This window comes from Anabrus simplex, chromosome 5 (assembly GCF_040414725.1).
Source record: "Anabrus simplex isolate iqAnaSimp1 chromosome 5, ASM4041472v1, whole genome shotgun sequence".
Lineage (NCBI taxonomy): Eukaryota > Metazoa > Arthropoda > Insecta > Orthoptera > Tettigoniidae > Anabrus > Anabrus simplex.
Window position 1 is genome coordinate 240,267,520 of NC_090269.1, and position 24,151 is coordinate 240,291,670.

Here is a 24,151-nt window from a genome sequence, read left to right on the forward strand (position 1 = left end):
GCAACTCACTTATATAGTGGAGACATCTACAGTACGTATTTGTTGTATGTTTGTTTTTAGGCTTTAAATCGGTGTGTAATTGACTTGTGTTGAGTGAGAGTTTTGCGATAAGCCTACGTGTGTGATTTTTCTGTAACATTAATACTGTGATCTTTTGTAGAATCATCTACACTATTTATTTGTTGCGCCTGTTCTTAGCCTTTATTGCCTGGAGAGATTTATTAAATGCAATCAAACGCATCCCTCACCCCTCGAGCTCATAAAAAATATTTGTCTATTTTCTCCTCCAGTTTGTCTTACACCTCAATGCTGAGGTTTTTTACGTGCCGTAGTTTACCTCTGATTCTGTACAAACAAAAAATAGCCCCTGTAAACTCCCCGTCCCCTTTAGTTCAAAAAATTATTTGCAGCTTAATTTCTTCCGCTTCTTGTCTTGAACTTAAATAATGAATTTCACAAGTTTATGTGCCACCGTTTTCCCGTGATGCTGTTGAGCAGAGCCGTTCCATGTGGCAACCCTGTTGTCATAAGAGCAATACAGTTTTCTTAACATGGAATGAGCTGTAGAATTTGCAATTTTCTCCCACTTGACTAATTCAAATCAAGCAGAATTAATGTATGATCAACTACTGTTACACGACATGTGATAAAATACGCTTGGCTTTAACACAGTGAGAGTCAAGGAAGAATATATTGAATCTTGTAAGGGTTTCTTATGTTGAGAAGTAAGAAATAAATTTCATTGTTGACTCAATTTCAATTTAAAGCTGCTCAGTAGGCCGAACACTAATTCCAACCTACAACACTATGAACTACAAGGGGCACTAGGAAAGTTTTGCAACAGACAAAAACGGATGGCTGGACACCCCTCTTATGGTGAGGAATGAAAACTAGTCTAGAAGACTGCAAGGCGCGACCTTCACACCAGTTGTTACCAAGCAGTGGGATATAAAGCAAGTTAAGATGTTAGTGTGGTCTAAAGGTGAATATCGCAGAATTAACCGCTACAATTTTGCGCGTGGATTAACTGTTGGTTGACCAGTGCCTGGAGGAAATGACTCCTGTGCTGAGGAAAGACTGTCCACATCGGACAACAATTTTCCACTGGTACAAAGAGTTCCAGAGGGAAAATTTTGGGGTTGAAGATGATCCTCGTTCTGGAAGACCGTCTGAATCAGTGACTGAGGAAAACATTGAAGCTGTGAGGAAAATGCTGCAGCAGGAGAGGTGGCTGACATATCGGCAGGTAGCAGAGACCCTCAACATCCCTGCACCAGCTATTCATTATATTCTATATGACCATCTCTATGTTAAAAAGGTTTGTTCCCTTTGGGTGCCCCATTAATTTTCAGAGGAACAAGGGGCACATCGAGTAAATTGCTGCCGATAAATGCTAAAACAGCTTTGATAATGGGACTTCGCGCAACGTCAATAGCATCATTACACGTGACGAAACTTTGCTTTATTATTAAGATGTCCCAACAAAATCCCAGAACAAAGTGTGGCTGTTTGAAGATGAGGGTACTCCCGTGACTGTGAGAAAGTCAAGGTCAGTGAAGAAAAGGATAGCAGTTTCTTCACTAAACAGGGCATCCTGACTCGGGTTGTGCCAGAAACACAAAGGACTGCGAAGTGGTACAATGAGACTTGTCTTCCTCAGGTCATCCAGGCTCTCAAGCAGCTCCGTCCAAGGTCACAGCTCAACACTTGGCTCTCGCATCACGACAATGCTACCGCACATCGTGCTAATGTAACAATGGATTTTCTTGCCAGATCAGGGTTGTCTGGGCTTGATCACCCTCCATACAGTCCTTATCTTGCCCCATGTGACTTCGTACTCTTCCCAGAAGTGAAGATGAAGCAGAAAGGGCAGCGTTTTGCATTCGACGAGGAGCTTCTGGCAGCATGAGATCAAGAGTGTGAAAATGTAACCGAAGAAAAGTGGCAGAGTTGGTTCAGTGACTGGTATCGACGTATGGAGAAGTGTGCTGAGTTTGGTGGAAATTATTTTGAAAAAGTCTAAAGCGTTCACTCACATTGCAAAACTTTCTTAGTGCCCTTTGTATCTATCAAGAAAAACACAGTATTAAACAAAGAATGGTACATCTTATTCTTGTAAAGATCACCAGATTCTATCAAATGACGTGTGTTGTGAAATTAATGAAGATTATATTGAAATGTAGGAACACTTCGGTGTACATTCTATTTATACCCTTTAATACTGTAAAGATAGAACTTGGTGAAATGTTCCAGTACTATTACTTACTCTCCTCACTAGTCCAGCAAAGAGTGCAATGCGGTATAAAACCGTCATTGGCATGAGGCCAGCTGCTATTTTATAATTTTCTATTATGTCATGCTCCACTGATGTCAACAGTTACTTTGAATTGTACTTTTAGCTTAATTATCATTATTACAAGCTATATGAACTGTTTTGGAAATTATACAGGGGTTGTTTATTAGAGCATTTAATGGATTGGGTAGTTTAGCGGTAATTTTAGTTTACATTATTTCCTGTTGCCGTCAAAGCTATTTGTGGTAGTGTATTGTTTTATCATCTTCCTAACTGCAGAGTATTATTATTATTATTATTATTATTATTGATTTTTGGGTTGGTGTTTGGTATAAGGGAGTACATGTTAATTAATGATTGCGATGAAATGTAGGTATGAAACTCAATTAAAGAGTATCCTTTAACATTTTTTTTTTTTTTTCAGTGACATATAATACCCTAATATAAGTCTAATGGGTAAGACCCTGCATAAATTCAGAAAATTTGCTATAGACAGGAATATCCTAATTCACCTTCCAGATATTAAAGCCAGAGCAACCTCCTATGGGATTCATTAAGCACGCCAACTCCCTGTCGAACACCCAGTGTTCTCCCCAGAAAGTTTTGTTAGCTGGGTGCCAGGAATGAGTAGCCGGGCGGGGAATACTACGTAAAAAATAAATATGTTAAAATTTCAACTTATTCCCCTCAGGCCATTAACAATAATATTACACAGGTTAAAATAAACTGCAAAAAATGAACTATTTTAGTGTTATCACGAAGAAGACGTAACATAGCAGTTTGAGTTTCTAATGTTCTACTGCTCGTTCATAATCACTCGGTTGCTGTGGAGAGCCAGACGGGTTTGTTACGTCCTGCGGAATCGAGTGCCTGCATGCAATTCCACATTAATCCAGACACCGCTCGTGCACGACACTACGTGATGAGCTAAACTCCAATGTAACAAGCGCAATTAAGCTGACAATAATGAAAATTTTTCGTTTAAATAGACAGTTTTAGAGTGTGTACATTTTAATTTGGAACACATGACTAAAATATGCGTAGCCTCTGTATGTCAGGTGGCAGCGTGCGGGCCTCTCACCGCTGGGTTCCGTGGTTCAAATCCCAGTCACTCCATGCAAGATTTGTGCTGGACAAAGCGGAAGTGGGACAGGTTTTTCTCTGGGAATTCCAGTTTTCCCTGTCATCTTTCATTCCAGGAACACTCGCCACTATCATTTCATTTCATCTGTCAGTCACTAATCATTGCCCTAGAAGAGTGCGACAGGCTTCATTCATTCCATCCCTGACCCTGTCACTGACTGGAAAACAGGTTGTAGGTTTTCAATGACATATTTATTAATATTATGTAAACAGAGTGAGTTGCGAGCACGCAGCTGTGACCTTGCATTCGGGAAATAGTGGGTTCGAACTCCACTGTCGGCAGAACTGAAGATGGTTTCCGTGGTTTGCCATTTTCACACCAGGTAAATGCTGGGGCTGTACGTTAATTAAGACCACGGCCAATTTTTTTGCACTCCTACCACATTCCTATCCCATCACTGCCATAAGACCTATCTGTATCAGTGCGACGTAAAGCAACTTGAAATATTATGTAACTAGCAGATATCTAGGCTATGATAGCTGGACGGTCAGTGAAAACGGCATTAGAAAGGTCCTAGTGAGAACACTGCAAACACCAGTATGAATTTCAAATGGTTTAGAGATTTCATTTCTCAACCTTACTTTAGACTGTGTTTCTCAGAGTGACCACAAAAAGGTTAACAAGTTTCTGATGTAGACCAAACTCAGTAAGGACATGTAGTAATGATTCACAATGAATAGTGTCACAAGGCTTTTGAAAATCAGCAAAAGTGATGACTATTTCCTCCTAATGCGTTTATGTTTTATGATCCACCTGAGACTGATAATTTGTTCTGTAACTTTGCCCTGGACAAAAACAACCCTGATATTCACCCAATTCACTATAAAGCTGCTCATGGATTCTGGATTATAGGATCTTAGAGCAAATTTTATAGGTGATATCTAGCAAAGAAATTCCTCAATAATTACTGCGATCTAACCTGTCACCATGTTTATGTATTGGGTGTATAACTGTCTTTATTCCAAATATCAAGAACATGTTAATGTAGATTTTGTATAGTCTGTATATTCGCATTCTTTCAGAGTTCCGCTACTAGTTGATTTTCTTCTGCTGCTTTAAAATTTTTCAGTGAATCAATAGATGCACTTCATCATAAACCGGTTGTATGACCTTCTCCAAAGATGTTTTATTTCTGGGAAATAGATCAAATTCCAAATATGTCATGTTTATCACTATTAGTGATGATTTAAAGTATTCAGCCAAAATTATTGCATTGTCATGATCATTATGGGCCACATTTCCATTCTTATCTTTCATCAGAAGAGTAAGAGGAGTAGAATATTTTTGGTACTGTTTAAATGTCCTATAATAGTCTGTTTTATTTCAACTAAAAGCTTAATCAACAGTTTTTTAATGTTAGTTCTGATAATTTAAACTCTCCTGATATCTTTAGCAGTTAGTGGTCTAGCATTGATTAGTTGTTCTCGAGAGATTTCTAATTTTTGTTGTTGATCATTCAACCAAGCTTTATGCTGGTGTCGTACTGCTGCATCACACTCTTCATTCCACCAAGCAAAAGCAGGTCTTTCTCGTTTTTTCAATGGGAGCAACTTACTTAGCTATGGCTTTTAGTTTTTATTATTATTATTATTATTATTATTATTATTATTATTATTATCATTATCATCAGTAACAACAATGTACTAGATTAAATGGAGGCAGAATAACCCCGTGATATCTCAGTACGGTAATGCACGTGAACGAATAAAATAGTCACTTTATCACCAACAAGTTAATGAAATATGCAGATGGAGAACAACCTCAAGCAATGTTCCGTATGCGCGTGCAACTACCTCAGGCAACTAGTTGCCCACGGCTAATACAGTAGGTTACATTTACTGCAACGCCCTGTCAGGCATTTGAGCAACTACGAGTCACCAGAGCAACTTTGATGACTGGTATATTCAACACCAATTATCACAAATGAACAGATATCCCCCTCCCCAATGAATGGATGAATTATCACTTTTGATGAAGATTTAGGATTAATACTGGACAAAAACATCGACTGGACAGAACACATAACAGCTGTATGCCAATGAGTACTTTACTCCACTCAACAGAATTAACCCTTTCCCACCCACATTTTCAACCCGCTTATAGCCAGATTTTAACCTATTATGTAGGAAAAATTGAAGCAGAGTACACTGTTTCAGAAAAGTTAAATATTATAAAAACTGTTGATCACAATGTATTCATATTTTAAATAATATTAGAAAACATACCATCACATCCATTTCCGTATTCATTGAGTCATAAGGTTGTTGGTTCAACCCCCCCCCCCCCCCCATAATTGTGGTACTCGACACAAAGGTGAGCTCTATTTGTCACATTCTCATGTTGTATGAATCCCTCTAAACCAATAACCGTGCTATTCTGGAAGTGGAATGTATACTGTATATCTGCTTCTATTTCCCCTGAGCAAGTGTCTTCACATTCTGAATCTAGTTTCCAGAATGTGCCTGTTTGAATGCGTCATTGATATATATGCAAGTGGCAATCTCACTGAATAGTTTGTCAAAAATAATATATTTCTCGTAATACTCTTTCGAAATTATGGACCGGTTCAACATCATCCATATAATCATTCGGTGTAACAAAGCGAAATATTTGTGTTAACTGAAATGCCGTGGCATCGCAATCAGGTCCGAATTCTTACACTTCTTATCACTTACATCACTGTTATCACTAAAATTATCTTCGTTGATATGTTATTCCCTCACTAAAAATTCACCTCCACCCCTACTCAACGATTCTGTGTCACTTTCGTCGCCTATATTCAGCTCAGTTTCAATATCCACAGTATTTAATCCCGCCATGTTTACGAACGAAACAGCTGTCCCGCGCTCGCGGAAGTTTAAGACCGTTTCCTAGGCGACGTCAAGACAGATTATCGCTCTTCTTTCATTTCTGAAGCTTTATAGATCGTACTGCGTGTTCACAAATGCCTCGTAAACACTTCAAAGCCGAAGAAAACAAAACACTATCGCATAGCTCGCGTAAGTGTGCAGATAATGCAGCCGGGCGCTAAGGACCGGAAGGCAAAGTGAAGAGTCAGGCAAAGTGAAGAGTCAGGCGCTAAGGGCAGGAAAGGGTTAAATATTTACTACCTTTCAAGGTCAAAAAACTGTAGGGTTTAACAACTAAAAATGCCTCCGACTACTGTGACGTGTACGGCAGAATAAATAGTGTCCTCTCTACAAGACATCACAGCGCTCAGAATGCATGTGTCCGCCTTATACTGAACATTCAAAAATGTCATTATAAAACTCCTGCATTCCATGAGCTAAATTGGCTTAAACTAGACCAAGATCATAGCTATCAATCATTGCTTCTACTCCTCAAAATAATATACAGGCAGAGAACCACCCTCTAATATAACAAACCTCAAAATACCAGATCACAGATCCACACCCTACATTTTTTTTTCAGTACAATTTCAACATGGACTTCATCTGAAATGGTATTTAAATAGGAATGTAGGCAGGAGTACTTTTACAGATAAAGTTGAATGTTTTACACGAATTCTGTTTTCCTCTTTTGTTATTTCCTTCTGTGTGTCATTTTAAGTTTACACAACTTTTCTTAATGCATTAGGACAATTGTCTTTATGGGCCAATGACCTAGCTGTTAGGCCCCTTTAAACAACAAATATCATCATCAATTGTCTTTATTTTGGGTTATTTTATTTATATATATATATCTTTCTTCTTTCCTTTAATGAGTTTTTATAACTACTGTATGTGTAAAATGAAGTATGTGTGCACAAAATAAGTCTTGTTGTATATGTTACACTGTATGTACATTGCAAGACATGGTTGGGCAGAAAAGCAGGCTTTATAGCCAGAGTCGTGCCATGTAATTAAAGGAATAATAATAATAATAATAATAATTAGAAGAAGATCAAGAAGAAAAGTACAATCAAAAGTAACCAATGACATCACTGGAGCATGACCTAACGGAAAGTAACCAACGAACTAGCCAGCAGGCCTTACACTAATGACAGAGCATCACACCAGATTGCACTCTTTGTTGGATTAGCAAGGACAGAGGACGTACCGCCTGCTGGACCTATGATAAATTGTAACATTCAACTATTAAAGAGTATAAATGTAATGTAAACAAATATCTTAAGTTTCTAAACAATTTTCGTCAATTAAAAATAACTTATTTGATAGAATCATCATGTTCCTCCAAGAACAGAACATGGTATTCTTTATTTAGTAGTTTTTCTTTTACAGGTAGTTTATAGTAACAGAGGTCGTAAAGTGTGTCGCAGAGAGTGAAAGCTTTGAAGATACATTACGTGACTGGCTCTGAGATTACGATGCAATATATTACGTGTCAAACTTCCGAGTGTCATATCTTTGTTTCTTTGTCTTTGAGTAATGCTGAAATACACATTGTATCTGCCATCTATTGGATATGGTACTTTTAGAGACACTGACTCGTATCCTCATGGGAAATGCTGCAAACTCATGTTTATGTATGTGAATATTTTCATTTTCAATTGCCAACGAACGTGAGGAAGTGTTTGAAATTTTAATGAATGATTGAAATGAGAGTTCTGATTCTGCCCAAAGAGATGCAATTGTTCACTAATTCCCTCCTGAAAGTATCATAATCGAACGTGATGAAGTAATAGTGACAAAGAAGAATTACAACCACCACCTCTGAAGATAAGAGAAACTTGTACCATGCATAGTTCATGGAAAGTAATTATACACGAATTCCTTCCCGAGTCCAAGTACTAAAATGGACTGATGTAATTGTGAAATTGATGCACTTATTTTTAGGAATTATTATATTAATGGGTAATGTAAACTAACATATGACAAAAGAATAAATAACCATACTGGTTCACTGAGCCACACATTTACATTTCCTTGGCTCATGGTCTAATTGCTAGAAAGCAATCTACAACTCTTTGATTTCAATGATAACAGTTCCTAACCCGAGAACTCAACAAATCAGCTGAAAAATAGACGCAGAATAATTGACCACTTTTACGATTTTTACAACATTTTGAGGAATACCAAACAAACATTTTAAACGATGAACACTGTGCGATTTAATGTTTTTTCACATTTTTCATGAATAACTATATTTGCCCCTATCTCTTGTCAGTTGGAGAAGGGGAAATGATGGTAATCGTGACAAATTACACCACTTGAAAATTAACAATGTGCCTATACAGTAATTTACAGTGTGGTTTATTTACGAATGAGAAAAAAACCCAAGTTGTGTGTTATATCAGTGTTTCAAAAACCTGCCTCTCACAAGATCAGGGAAAACTTAAGGCATGAGAACGAGTACAAATCTCTGAACTCCCACGAGGACAAAAATTCCTCTCTACACAGATGTTCTAGTTAATGATTTGTCAATTAACATCATCCACAAAAGAAATTGCAATAATTCAGCATTCACTTCTAAAATCATTCACTTCAGAAGAAAGGCACTGTAATAACTAGACAGCAGAAGTTTAGGCTCCAAAACGTAATGTTATAAGCAACTAAAATAGGCTCCTTAACTAGAGCCTACTATATTTGGGCACTAAAATGAATAACAGGCAATATATATCAAGAAAACGTTAAAACAGTGATGCAAACAACCTTAATTTTTATGTGCAATATCAGTATTAACACATTGCTGACCGGATGCTTGAGCTTGTCACATACCCTGTGGACCGGACATTTTTCTACTAAGCATACTAGGGTGCACTTTATTATTAAAATGTACATAAATATTAAACCAGTCAATATTTTATCTTTAAAGTTGGTATGGGTACTCTCTCCAATGCCCCTAGTAGTAGTTGATCATCCTTTACAAAACCATCTTAAGCATCAATTCCTAACACATCATTAATGTTTACATGTTTACATCGTTGTCGTCAGAATCACTTGAATAAATAAGTACACTAGGTAAATTACGGCCTGTGGAGGCTTGAATATCACTTCCACTATCACTCTCACATTCAGTTTCCACTAATTCATTAGACTATTTCCATTTGAACGATCATCGGCATATGTTTCTTCTAAAATATCGTCCTCAGCTAACACCATATTCCGCGGGCGCTCCATCTTGTTATTGACTGAACCGGCAGAAAGAAAGTCGACGTTTCGAAACTAAATCAAAGAATAAAAGAGGCCATGAATAAAATAAAAGTGGCAGATATACACCTACGATTTATTCTACTCAATGTGCACGTCCGAAATAGTTCAAGATGTGGTCAAGAGACGTCACACGAAGACTGAAAACAATGTCATGAAGAAAACAGATTTCTCGGGGCCCGTCACCTGCTGGCAAGCGTACTACGAGATTTCTTGGGGCCTGTCACCCTTGTGTTAAAAGAAACCAAATACATTTCACAATCTGCACATATAGGCATAACTCACAATTACAGACTGAGGTTAAACATGTCCGTAGTTCGTTCGCTCCACAGTAAATAATAAGCACTTTCTCTAAATTGTCCATGGAAAAGTTATGGCGTTTGTCACTAAGTATTAATTTGTACACTGAGAAAGAGCGTTGAACGTCAACTGAAGACACAGGTCAAGTTTTTGATATGATGAACTAGGATTTCACTTTCACTTTTAATGATTTTATTTTCGGCATTACGTTTACTTCAAGTGAACACGGTGAGCTCTAAAGACTAACACGTACCGGATGTGCAGCTGTTGTTCTAGTGAAAGATGAAATTCCAAGATTTTACAAGGTTTTATTCATAAAGGTAAAGAGACCGGGACATCACTAATTGCTGGGCTTACCAAAGCTGGGAAGGAGGAAGGGGTTGCTAACTATCCTTGCAGTGTTTAACGGTACAGGCTCATAATAATCATAGTTGACCTGTAAGATACAGGCTCTTTAAACATAATGGAAGAGTACGCCATTATCATGAATAGTGTAAAATACATATAATAAAAAGGAAATTCAAATCTAACAAACAAACAAACAAACAAAAAAAAAAAAAAAAACCCTCAACCTGGAAAATTGTCACTCAAACTAGACTTAAGAATGGAAAATGGGTGTTAACGTCAAAATAGGCATTCTTAGGCATCATAAAAAACTACTCTATATAGACCTAAACGTTTATAAAACCTGTAAATTTAAAAAGGTGACGCATGTAGATGTTAACCCTAGATTACTACGCTCTTCTATGAAGTACGTTATCACCAAGCATTCGTCTACGAGACTACGTGGGGGGGGGGGGGGGGAACCTACCATAACTCTTACAATTACTTTACTTAAAACTTAATAACTAACCCAGCAAGTAATACATTCTATGTACAGACAGATTTTTCTATTTTCCACAAACTCTAGTCATTCTTAGTAGCTTTGAGGGACTAAATGCACAATTTTTTTTTTTGCCAAGTTGTGCTTGGTCTGGCCTGTGCACTATAGGATTTTCATTGAGAATCTCTCAGATCATACCACGTAATGACCGCCGGAAGGTTGATTGCGTAAGGCGGAGCTGGAGGCGAGGTCTAACCAGGTCCCCACTTAACTGGTGTACGAATGTCGTTCGAGATACGTTTTTCTCCCTTTCGGAGAATGTTGAGATAGAACAAAATATATTCATTCACTAAGAACATACTGAATACACACAGAGGCCAGTGCTGGGTCATTCTACTGCAGTACATCCTGTAACACATTTGTACCAAAGAGTCTGTTGCATCTTTTGTTATAAAATTCAATTCTTGTAGGTTTGCCACTATTATCCCTTATTTCTATGTCCTCGTGGGTAGTGGATAGCAGAACGACTTTCCCCTGCTTTGGTTTTCACGATAAATGATTTTTTGGTCCATCAAAACAAACCATCGGCGTGCCGATGTTTCGCTTCTTCACTTCAAGGAGCGCAGGAGGTATCTAGATTTTATTCTTTCTTACTGTTCCTACAACTGTCACAGTAAATTGGTTTCAAAAGGTCTTAGCTCGTGGGACAGAGGTAAACCAATTATCTCCGCTCACATTCCTTACAGCTAATGCGAACGTAACAATGAAATTATATATTCCAATGTTAATAATGGAAGTACTCATTGCCATAGTGTGCAATAAGCTATCGTTTATTTTTGGAATATGCAGAGTAAATGAATGAATGAATAAATAAATAAATAAATAAATAAATAAATAAATAAATAAATAAATTTTTGCTCAACTATGTATAAAATATAAAAGTAATGTTGTGACTAAGCATTCGCACCTCAGATGACGGGGTCCCCATAGAGAAGGAATTAAGCAATGCAAGGTGACAACTGTTCTCTACAACGTCAGGACTCACACAAAGGATGCTAGAGAGAAAGTGAAGCATCTTTGCACTAGGGGGAAGGGGAGCTACTAATATCCTCGCAGACGAAAGCTTAGTAATCCAGGGTTAAGGAAAAAAACAGGCATTTGCCTAAAATCCGCTGTCTTGTAATAACCAAGGTCAATGTGTCTGTTTCAAATAATGAATAGTTGCTCAGGCACAACGTATTATCTTAGTAAAAACTAACATGTATACCTGCCAACCTTCAAATTTAAAAACCAAACATAACTTTTTCCTGAAAACAGATTAAGATAAAACTTTCAAGTTAAGCAAGAATTTCTCTAAAACATCCTTCCCAGTGCCTCTCTATAAATAAATCTTTCACCAAAATGTATTTTAACTTTCTCAGCATAGTTTTAAAACCTGCAATCTCACCAACAAACATTATGTGAGAAGTAATAGAGAGACCATACACTTCATGATGCACAAAATTGGGAGACAGGGAAGGTAAGGAGGCAAAAAATAAATCTTACGAGTAAGACAGGAAATCGGTACTTGTACAATGTCAATGCAAAAGAAACAAGATTCCACCTTACTTTCAATCTGATACAATTACTCTTCGAAATAAAATGAAATGAGATTTTCAATCTCCTTAGAATATTTCTTCTATATTTTATTTTTCCAGAGTTGGAAGAAAAGGTGGGCTAATGATACGAAAAGAAGAAAGTTGGCAGGTACATTATTAATATGATTGTAGTCCTTTCAAGGACACATTTAGTTTATGAGTTTGAACATTCCTACATGCAGCATACCGTGATTGCTCCTGATGTTCTTGAGGGATCCACTTCACCAGCTTTTTCTGGAGATGCAAGTCTTGCATAAGGATCCTATGGACAGTGGCAAATAGAAACATGGGCCAAATATCAGTCCCTTACTTTGCTCCATAAATGAGCTAGCTATACTTTCATATTAGTGACCAAAGCAAATCCCACTGAGAGAATGTCAAATGGTAATTTTTATTTCGTTTCAACTCAGCTTCATCTATGTGAATAATTAGAAATAAGGTTAGTTCAAAGGAGGCCAAACAGTCATATTTCTGGACTGCTAAAGGCAGCAACCTAACCCAGCTGTCTTCAAACTCACAGTGAACATGCAAAATATTAGCAAATGAAGCAATTATTCACAAACAAAATTGCATTATGCAACAATTGTATACTTTTAGAACAACTGCACACACACAAGCACATAATATAGCATGTTAAGTGGCAAAGCACTAAGACAGTATATTTAAGAACAAAACAATATTATTAGAAGTATATCTTTTACTTTAACAGATTTGAATTTTGAACATCCATAAGAAACATGAATTATGAAGGGTTAAATAATGAGTAATTTGGATTTTGAAGCAACATTACCACAACAAGCTTCAGTAAGTCATAATATTTCAAATGGCAACTAACAAAAGGTAACACTCATGCAGAATTCAACACTTTTTAGATACATTCCCATTCAAACATAAAATGATGCTTCAGATAATGCAACAGTGTATTTCAAAATGGTACAGTTTGGTTTGTCCTCAAAGTAATTAATGGAAATCGTACACCACTCTTCATTATGCCTGCAAGAGTTTATTCAATTTATGGTGAAGTGTTCAAATGACAAAGCTGCTTCTTGAATACAGTATAGTGATAGAAACACCTTTCTCTTCTTCATAAATAAGCATCCTAAAACCAATGTAACCATGCTGTCACAGTAGGGAGAAAACTGTGCAGTTGCACAATTAGCAACAACCACCAAAAAAAATGAGAAATTGTCAATCTTCTCTCTTTTAAGAATATTTTCTCAGTTGTTTGACTAGTCTGAGCACAAACTTTCAAGAGTGTTAGATGAGTCATTTACAATTACAAGACATTTTGAATTGTATGAACATTTCCAATTTTATTACAATCATGCTGGTTCTCCTAAAAGTAGTGGCTGAAAACACATCACTCCATGAAAGAAAAAAGATTAATGCTTTTGGCCAAATTGTGCTCCAACTGCCCCCTATAGCTATTCTCAATACAACCGATCTGGCATCATTGCAAATAGAGAGTAAAATGGCACAGGAGGTTGACCAGTGGGAGACATCGTATGGGTGCCGAGAAATGCTCGCAGCAAGGCAAGACAGAACAGTAAGGAAACTATACAACACATGTAGAAGACGGACAGGATAGCTGTAGAAACATTTACTCTGTTTGCAACAATGGTGAAGTACATGTAAACATTACTGGTCTGATGACTCGCGAGGGAAGTTTTCAGACCTTTCGACTACAATTATCGTGGAACTTTCTCATGTTAACGAACAAGCGCCCACAGCAACTGGAATGAATTGCAGCATTTTGTGATCACTCACAACCCCTCATAATAATGTCTGCAGCCAAACACATTGTACAGTTCTGTGATTCAGCACACACCAAACATATATTCTGCCTTGTGTACAGCAGTGACTGTTTCTACAGCAATCTTACTCCAGACATGGGTTTGTTCCTGTTTTAACAAATACTGTATATAGAATAGATGTACGGTATACTGTTGAGGATTTAACGAAGTGCCAGGGCACAGTAAAAAAAATTATATCAGGGTCACACAAAATAGCTGCTAGTGGAAAACTCTTTAAACATTTCTTAGCAGCCGGTTTTGGTATTTCCAACAAGTTTAACATGCTGGTAACTGGAGAAAAACATACTGGGAGAAGGCAGACTACCACCATACTAACAACAGCATTATCTCAAATTCTTATTCTGAACAGAAAATCTATAATGCACTTCTCTTATAATGCTACAGAATTAAAACTCTATTAGTTGGATAAACATGTAATTAACTGATGATAGAATGAATTCCGGGTTCACAGTACATTCAACAGTTAGACAAGGCTGTAATCTTTCGCTTTTGTTATTCATAGTTTACATAGATCATCTGCTGAAAGCTATCAAGTGGCACAGACAGATTCAGTTAGGCGAAAATGTAGTAAGCAGTTTGGCCTAACCCGATGACTGTATCAATGGCAGATGGTGCCGAAAAACCACAGTCAAACATTTTAAAACTTAAAGACATCTGCAATCACTATGGTATGAAAATGAGCCTTTCCAAGAATAAATTAATATCAGTAGGTGAGAAATCCACAAAAACTGAATGTCAGATTGGAGATACAGAGCTGAAACAGAAAGACAATTTCAACGATGTAGGATGTGTGTTCTCCCAGGATGGTAGTGCAGTAAGCAAGATTGAATCAAGGTTCAGTGAAACTAATGCAGTGATCTCGCAGTTGTGATCAACAGAATTCTGTAAGAAGGAAGACAGTTCCGGAAGAAACTCTTTATATCAGTCTGCTTTCCAGACCAACTTTGCGTAACGGGAGTGAAAGATGGGTGGACTAAGGGTATATTATCCATAAGTTAGAAGTAAGAGACATGAAAGAAATGATTGATTGCTGGTATAAACACATGGGAACAATGGCAAGAGGGTACTCTGAATGAGGAGATAATGGATAAGTTAGAAATGAATTCTATGGATGCAAGTGTTCGCAAACACTGGCTTCAGTGGTGGGGTCATGTGATTCGAATGTAGGACAGATAACCTCAGAGAATAATAGACTCCCTTATGGAGGGTACAAGAAGTAGAGGGAAACCCAAGACGACGGTGGCTAGACTCAGAGGTATAGAACTAAACGAGGCCACATAACTACCTACAAATAGAGGATTGTGGCGGCAGAGAATAAATTCATGGGCGCTTGCAGACCGAACACTGAAAGCCATAACGAAGAAGTACAATATATTTATTCAATTATTAATCAATCCTTCTAACAGGTATCTGCAAGTGTCAGCGGGTATCACAATGATATATTGCTTTGTCAAGAATAAGTTTTTAAAGAGGAGAATGTTCAAAAATGCTACAAGTTCATTGTGTTTCCAATCCCACTTAGCTTCACCACAAGTTAGGCATCTAATATTTTGAAAGCTATTTGCATGGGCTCCCAGTTCCCTGTTGTCTATATCAATAACAATTATGAGGGTTCTTTTTCAACCTCTGATGGGCTATAAAGACTGCAAGTTATGAATCTCATTCCGTATTGACGGTTATCACTTTACAAAAGATAATATTTATAAGATCCTCCTATCAATATTGTATTGTATTGATAGGAGGATTTTATAAATATTTTCTTTTGTAAAGGGTTATAAAGACACATTAACATAAAGTGATTTTATACTAAAAGTTTAGTAGACTTTTATACCATCACTATAATTGCTTACAGTCTGGGTGAAACCAAGGACAAATTGTCCCCACTTTTACATCCTGGGGTATACGAAATTCCCTGTACTTGCGGCACGATATACATTGGCAAACATGCCGGTCCATCGGTACTTGTATCAAGGAACATGAACAAAATATTCGTCTCAACCAGCAAGACAAATCAGCAATGGCTGAGCACACCCTATCGATGGGTCATTATGTCATGTTCCAAGATGCTCCAGCTCTTAGCCACACTAGACATTACAGTCCAGGATTACATGGGAAGCTGTGGAAATACAGAGAAATTCTAACAATTTTAGGAGACACTGGCTAATGATGCTTTCGCATGAGAAGCATCAATGGCAATACTCCATGGATTTTAGTGCTGAGCTGTCAGGTATTGAACCTGGGACCTCCGGGTAAAGATGCAGATATTCTACCCCTACATGCCATAGCCGGTAATAGTAAAACTCTAACACCAAAATAATGGAAGAACTGCTTTGGACCAGCCTTCTTCCCCTAACAGCCAATTCAGATGGTATCCTGATCTGAACAGCACAGAGACAACTATAATACTTGGCAGTCAGTTCAAATAAACTAGAAAGAAACACTGCTATCTCACTTAAAGAGTAGTCATTTAGAGTATACCACTCGTAAGATAGAGCTCCTAAATTATTTAAAAATGAAAACAGTTTTTTTTTGTCCCCAATAAATTGCAGAAGAATACTGTAGGCATTTCCTAATTGAGAGTTTTGAGGTGCAGCTCTCAATTAGTGATGGGACATTCGATTCATTTTACTGGATCGATTCATTTGATTCCGTTCATGTTACTGAATCGATACAGTGATCCGATTCACGGCTCATTGGTCACCGCTCCTACTGCATCTGTGTAGTATGTGCTGGTAAGACTGCAACAGCATTCAGTGCTCGCAGCTGCCATCTGGTCTTCATACAATGAACTCCTTTCTTATAAAAAATGGAAGTTACTCTAATACATCAAAGGTTTCCGGCGACGCAGGGTGGGAAAGGTTAGGAAGGTAGCAGCCCTGGCCTGAATTAAGGTACAGTCCCAGCATTTCCTGGTGTGAAAATGAGGAAACTACGGAAAAACCATCTTAACGGCTGCCGACGGTGGGATTCGAACCCACCATCCCCCGAATGCAAGCGCATAGCCACGCGATATTAACCGCACGACAACTCGCTCAGTCATTTAAAAAAAAAAAAGTATTTTTCTATCAGCTGAGGATTTTTTTAATCGTCATATTTTGTATAGGCTACAAGAGATGTACAGTAGCCAGCTGGTTTTCTGATTCAACATACTGTTATTGCGTCTGTCCACATATGATTGAAGTCTTGTGCAACGATGGGACATATGAACTGAGAGAATACTGAGCCGTTCTTCCAAAATATAAAACAGGTACTTTTGAGTGGTCATGAGCATGATTCATAGTCATAGGACAGGCCAGAGTCGAGTTTAATTGTCAAATGTCAACTAAGTTATAATACTAAGATTCATTAAACTAATAAATAGTATAACCTAATAGCCTACCTACTTACTAGCTACTTCAGAATTATGTTGTGAGTACCTTTTTAACACTGTAAATAAATCCATCTATTACTTAAACCTCCCTGTAAGAAGAGGACAGTGAATGCAAATGGGTATTATTTTCAAATGAGCTGAGCTCGAGAGTCCATTATAGCATACGATTCTTTCAGTGTAGCATGGCTCACTGTATGTCTCGCTGCAGCGGAAGCTCGGCTCTCCGCGTGTCCAGTGAGCCGATAAGGAGCCGTGTGTATCATGTGTCTCACTGAGCCGCGCTCGTTCACGATTCTTTCGATGTGCCATGATTCAGTGTCTCGCTGCAGCGGAAGCTCGGCACCCCGTCAATGTCCAGTGAGTGCGCCACTCAGCACTGTCCGCTGGGAGTAAGCTGAATCGTGTGCTGTGAGCTCACCGTTCCTGTGAATCGATTCACTCGGACACTTAAATGAATCGATACACTGCTTCGAATCATTCATTCAGTAGCCAACACTACTCTCAATGCCACCCTAGCCAGTGGTAACCATTCCATTTGCATCCGACTACTGCATCTAATCCAATCTGTTTCACATATTCATGCCCTAATAATCTCACCAATTGCACTTCCTTCAAAAACCAACTGAACATGTCCTGTGTTACTTTAAGACGTAGTCTATCATTCAACCTTCTTCTGGCCAAATTTTGCCAAAAATGTGCTGAACCTAAGAAGAAAATAAAATATAAAATAACAGACAGAAACCAGACAATAAGTGCTAGTAGTGAGGTTGCGGACCTCTTAGACCCTTATCAAACTAAAAAAAAAAAGAAAGTCCTGTAAATATTGTATATTGTTATTGCATTATTTCCACATGTCTCTTTCATTTCTTCCTTCATGATTTTAGCACATTTTTAGCTTTCAATATGTAGATTACTTCAACCCCCACCCCCTTTATTTCACCAAAGATGGCTCAAACGAGTCTAAACATGTTTGAATTTTGTAGCTCCATCTAATGATGGAATTGTGTTTTGTACTGAATTAGGATACATTTAATTTTTTCCTTCATGAAGTGAAAACATGTTCATACATACACACATCATTAATATAGACCGTTATGCCTTTCAGCGTTCAGTCTGCAAGCCTCTGAGAATTTACTAAACGTCGCCACAATCCTCGACTTGCAACTAGTGTTGTGGCCTTATTTAGTTCTATACCTCTTATCTTTAAATCGATAGAAACCGAGTCTAACCACCGTCGTCGTGGTCTACCTCTACTTCTCTTACCCTCCACAGCAGAGTGCATTATTCTCCTAGGTAACCTATCCTCCTCCATTCGCCTCACATGACCCCACCACCGAAACCGCTTTATGCGTACAGCTTCATCCATCGAGTTCATTCCTAAATTAGCCTTTATCCCCTCATTCCAAGTACCATCCTGCCATTGTTCCCACCTGTTTGTACCAGCAATCAGTCTTGCTACTTTCATGTCTGTTACTTCTAACTTATGAATAACATATCCTGAGTCCACCCAGCTTTCGCTCCCGTAAAGCAAAGTTGGTCTGAAAACAGACCGATGTAAAGATAGTTTCGTCTGGGAGCTGACTTCCTTCTTACAGAATACTGCTGATCGCAATTGCGAGCTCACTGCATTAGCTTTACAACACCTTGATTCAATCTCACTTACTATATTACCATCCTGGGAGAACACACAACCTAAATACTTGAAATTATCGACCTGTTCTAGCTTTGTATCACCAATCTGACATTCAATTCTGTTGAATTTCTTACCTACTGACATCAATTTAGTCTTCGAGAGGCTAATTTTCATACCACACTCATTGCAGCGACTTTCAAGTTCCAAGATATTACACTGCAGGCTTTAGGCACAATCTGCCATTAAGACCAAGTCGTCAGCATAGGCCAGACTGCTTACTACATTTCCACCTAACTGAATCCCTCCCTGCCATTTCATACCTGTCAGCAGATGATCCATGTAAACTACGAACAGCAAAGGTGAAAGATTGCAGCCTTGTCTAACCCCTGTAAGTACCCTGAACCAAGAACTCATTCTACCATCAATTCTCACTGAAGCCCAAATTGTAAACATAAATACCTTTGATTGATTTTAATAATCTACCTTTAATTGCATAGTCCCCCAGTATGGCGAACATCTTTTCCCTCAGTACCCTGTCATATGCTTTCTCTAGATCTACGAAACATAAACACAACTGCCTATTCCTTTCGTAGCATTTTTCAATTACCTGGCGCATACTGAAAATCTGATCCTGACAGCCTCTCTGTGGTCTGAAACCACACTGGGTTTCAACCAACTTCCTCTCAACAACTGACCGCACCCTCCCTTCCAAGATGCCAGTGAATACTTTGCCCCGTATACTAATCAATGAGATACCTCGATAGTTGTTGCAATCCTTCCTGTTCCCTTGCTTATAGATAGGTACAATTACTACTTTTGCCAATCTGAAGGTACCTTACCAACACTCCATGCTAATCTTACTACTCTATGAAGCCATTTCATCCCTGCCTTCCCACTATGCTTCACCATTTCAGGTCTAATTTCATCTATTCCTTCTGCTTTATGACAATGGAGTTTATTTACCATCCTTTCCACTTCCTCTAGCATAATTTCACCATCATCATTTTCCTCCTCCTCATGAGCTTAGCTGTTCGCAACACCACCAGGATGATTTCCTTTTACATTGAGAAGATGTTCAAAATGTTCCCTCCACCTCTCCAGTGATTCCCTGGGATCTATTATGAGTTCACCTGAATTACTCAAAACACTGTTCATTTCCTTTTTCTCTCCCTGCCTAAGATTCTTTATTACTGTCCACAAAGGTTTCCCTGCTGCTTGACCTAGCCTTTACAGATTGTTACCAAAATCTTCCCACGGGTTCTTTTTTCGATTCACAACTATACGTTTCGCTCTGTTTCTTTCAACTACGTACAAATCCCTGTCTGCCTCGGCTCTTGTTTGGAGCCATTTCTGGTAAGCCTTTTTACGTTTACAAGCTGCTCTCACTTCATCATTCCACCAAGATGATCGCCTTTTCCCATCTTTACACACAGTCGTTCCTAGGCATTCCCTTGTTTCTACTACAGCATCCCTGTATGCCACCCATTCACTTTCTATATCCTGGACCTGCTTTCTGTCTACTGTTTGAAACTTCTCACTAATCATATCCATGTACTTCTGTCTAATTTCTTCATCCTGGAGATTTTCTACCCTTATTTGTTTGCCGACAGATTTCACTTTCTCTATCCTAGGTCTTAGAGATACTTAGTTCACTACAGATCAGATAGTGGTCTGTATCATCGAAATATCCCAGAAAAACCCGTACATTCCTAACAGACTTCCTGAATTTGGAGTCTGTTAAGATATAGTCTATTATGGATCTGGTACCCCTAGCCTCCCATGTGTAGCGGTGAATAGCCTTATGCTTGAAGAATGTATTCATAACAGCTAAACCCATACTAGCACAGAAGTCCAGCAAATGCTTCCCATTCCCATTAGCTTCCGTATCTTCCCCACATTTACCAATCACCCTTTCGTATCCTTCAGTTCTATTCCCAACTCTCGCATTGAAATCGCCCATTAGCACTATTCTATCCTTGCTGTTGACCCTGACCACAATGTCACTCAATGCTTCATAAAACTTGTCAACTTCATCCTCATCTGCACCCTCACATGGTGAATACACGGGCACAATTCTAGTCTTAATTCCTCTAACTGACAAATCTACCCGCATCATTCGCTCATTTACGTGCGTAACAGAAACTATGGTGCGTGCAATTGTATTCCTAATAAAGAGCCCTACCCCATACTCTGCCCTTCCCTTTCTAACACCCCTGAAGTACACTTTATAATCTCCTATCTCTTCCTCGTTAGCTCCCCTTACCCTATTATCACTTACTCCTAGCACATCCAAATGCATCCTCTTTGGTCACACCCAGCCAGTTCTACTTTCTTTCTTCCATAAGCCCCATTAATATTGATAGCTCCCCATCGAATTCCATTTCGTTCGCTAAGTTCTTTCCAAGGAGTCCCTCGCCTGTCAAATGGGAGTGGGACTCCGTTACTCCCATAGGTCCGAGGCTTGCTTAAAATGTTTTGAACTCGGTAAATTTATGAAGCAGGATGCTACCCTTCTTGCACATAGTCCAAGTGAGGATCTCTCCTCTAACGGGTTATGGACCACCAGTGAATTGTATAGTCCTAGCCGCCTGAGCACAAGGAGGGCCATGACTCAGAATATGTCCGAGATGCCCACTCCCATTCCATAGCAACTGGTATCCCGACTCTCAGGACCACTTGAAAGGCCACTCAGCCGTTGCCCATGGTTCACGAACTAGGACGTGACTACAGTAATCCACAAACATGTTCAGTGTACTGAAATTGTAACAAGTTTACATTACTGTTAACAAGGTGACAATGTGGACATTTAGTTACTGTCACCTGTGGACACATGACAAGAGCAAATTCTTATCCTGCGCAGTATACAGATACGCCTTGACAAGCAATTTACCACTTATGATCATACGCGCCTAGTGGCGTTGTGTCAGCAAGGCCTGTCTGTGACGGCAATTGCTGGCCTGGTTGGTGTACACCATACCAATATTGTCAGGACATACAGCCGCTATCGTGTGACAAAATGCTGAACATAGTACTTGCAGTAGTCGTCCGTGGTCAACAACAGGAGCTGACAACAGTTATGTGCGAATCATGGCTTGCAGAAATACAGCATACACAGCAACAGCATAATGCCTTACAGCAGGCAATTGGTAGGACCGTGTCCATGCAGACAATCAGAAATGGTCTCCATAGCGACCACCTCCAATCTGGAGTTCATTGGCAAGCAGTGCATGTACGTCCCAACACAGTGGCACCACATCAAATAGGCAAGTGAATACTTGGACTGGACTCTGGAAGAATGGCGGATCATCTTGACGGATGAGTGCCGGACACGTCTGACACTGGATTTCGTTGGAGGAAGGTTTGAAGAGTGAGAGGTGATGCCAGACGAGTCCTTTAGGCCATCCAACATGACCATCAGGGAGGCAGATCCCCCATGTTTCAAGGCAGCATTATGGTGTGGCTATCGGACGCAACTCATTGTGGAAGAGAGGGCAATATGTCTCGTACAGACCAGACCAGACCAGACCAGAATCCTAGTGGCCCATTGTTCAACCATACCGACACCATTTTGACAGCAGATTCATTCTGCAAGATGAAGCACGCCCACACTGCTCTAATCTTGTGAACCTCTTCCTCAGGAAGGCCTACATCTATGAACTGGCCTGTGGTGCCTCCGGACAAGAATTCAATTGTACGTACCTGGGATACGCTGAAACAGGCAGTACGATGAATGAATCCATCCCTCACCTGGCTGGTGGGCTGCTGTCAAAGAGTGGAACAGGATTGACCAGGACATCAGGAAAGCATCAACCACCTTGTCAAGAGCAAGCAATGATGGGTCCATTCATGCTTCACCGCACGGAGTGAGGTAACACCATACCGAGAGGCAGAATCAGATTCCCAGGTTCAATAGGTGGATGAATGTTGCCGAAGAATAACGTTTGTGCTGTGCCTGTCATTGCCTTTTCTTTACACCAATTATGTTATGCTTTACATAGTGTGTATTTGCATTCCATACATTCCATGGGGTCATCAGCAAACCTACAAACTCGGAACTCCAGGTAATGCGAAAGGTTTTTTTTTTAGGTGTATTATTATAACTTAAGTTTTGGTTTAATGAGGACAAAGCAATTACAAATTAATTACGAACGAATGGGGGAAGTTACTACCTATGAACATTTAATTTAACCATCATAGTAAAGACCTGGAATTACAGTGTCATTAACAGTGAATAGTAAGGTACACCACACTAACCAATGAAATACTAGATGTCACACGCCTCTTGTACTGCCACCTCTGAGCAGTTAGCGCAAGTATCTCTTTTCATTACCAAATGTGCCTACTCTGTATTGTCTTCTCAAAGTACTACTTGCTGTGCACAACTTGCGTAGCGTCTACACATCAGTCTCATTCAATCATTCCATTTGGGTCCAGCTTTACATCAAAAGCTTAATTTGGATGCCACAAGTCACCGTTTTCCCAGTATATTTTCTGCGTATTTATTTCCTTGTTCTCTCCACGTTTCCCCTGTTTTTCCATAAAATGGGCACCCTGAATAATTTATCTCTATTTAGTTCATCATGAAACTTATGTTTTGTTGTTCATCAGCTTCTTATATTGCACATGCTCAAGAGACACCTCGATTGCTAAACTTTCTCAGGCCCATGGGTGCAATATACAGTACAACCTCCCTATAAAGGACACCTTTGGGACCGAAAAAAATGTCCGTTATGAAGGGGTGTCCGCCCCCGAGAGGTTATGAAACCGGTACCATTAAGCATAAGATGGAACACAATAACTCATGTATAGTAAGTGTTGACAATTCTCGCAAATGTACCTTTAATTGTATACTGTATACAGTATTGTACAATATACTGCACTGTACTCACATGAGAAAGTTGTAGATGGGCTGCTGCAGCTGCGATGCACTGTATTAAAGAGACAAAAGCACTTCTATGGAAACCTCTATTGAGCACACTGTACACTATTACCGTTCACCATGTTAAAATTAAAAAGAACTTATGAGT

General features: G+C 39.0%; 1 protein-coding gene across 9 annotated transcripts in view; it reads right to left on the reverse strand.

The window, feature by feature from the left end:
- The window catches only part of Larp4B (La-related protein 4B), a 965,589-nt gene that overhangs the window by 150,544 nt on the left and 790,894 nt on the right, over nucleotides 1–24,151 (reverse strand). For 8 of the 9 annotated variants that reach the window (XM_067147309.2, XM_067147307.2, XM_067147301.2 and 5 more), the window contains one exon: nucleotides 12,495–12,569. The exons of the other annotated variant lie outside the window; for it this stretch is intronic. In XM_067147309.2, coding sequence (XP_067003410.1) covers nucleotides 12,495–12,569 — 75 coding nt within the window. The remainder of the gene's footprint in view (nucleotides 1–12,494; nucleotides 12,570–24,151) is intronic. 9 annotated transcript variants of the gene reach the window in all.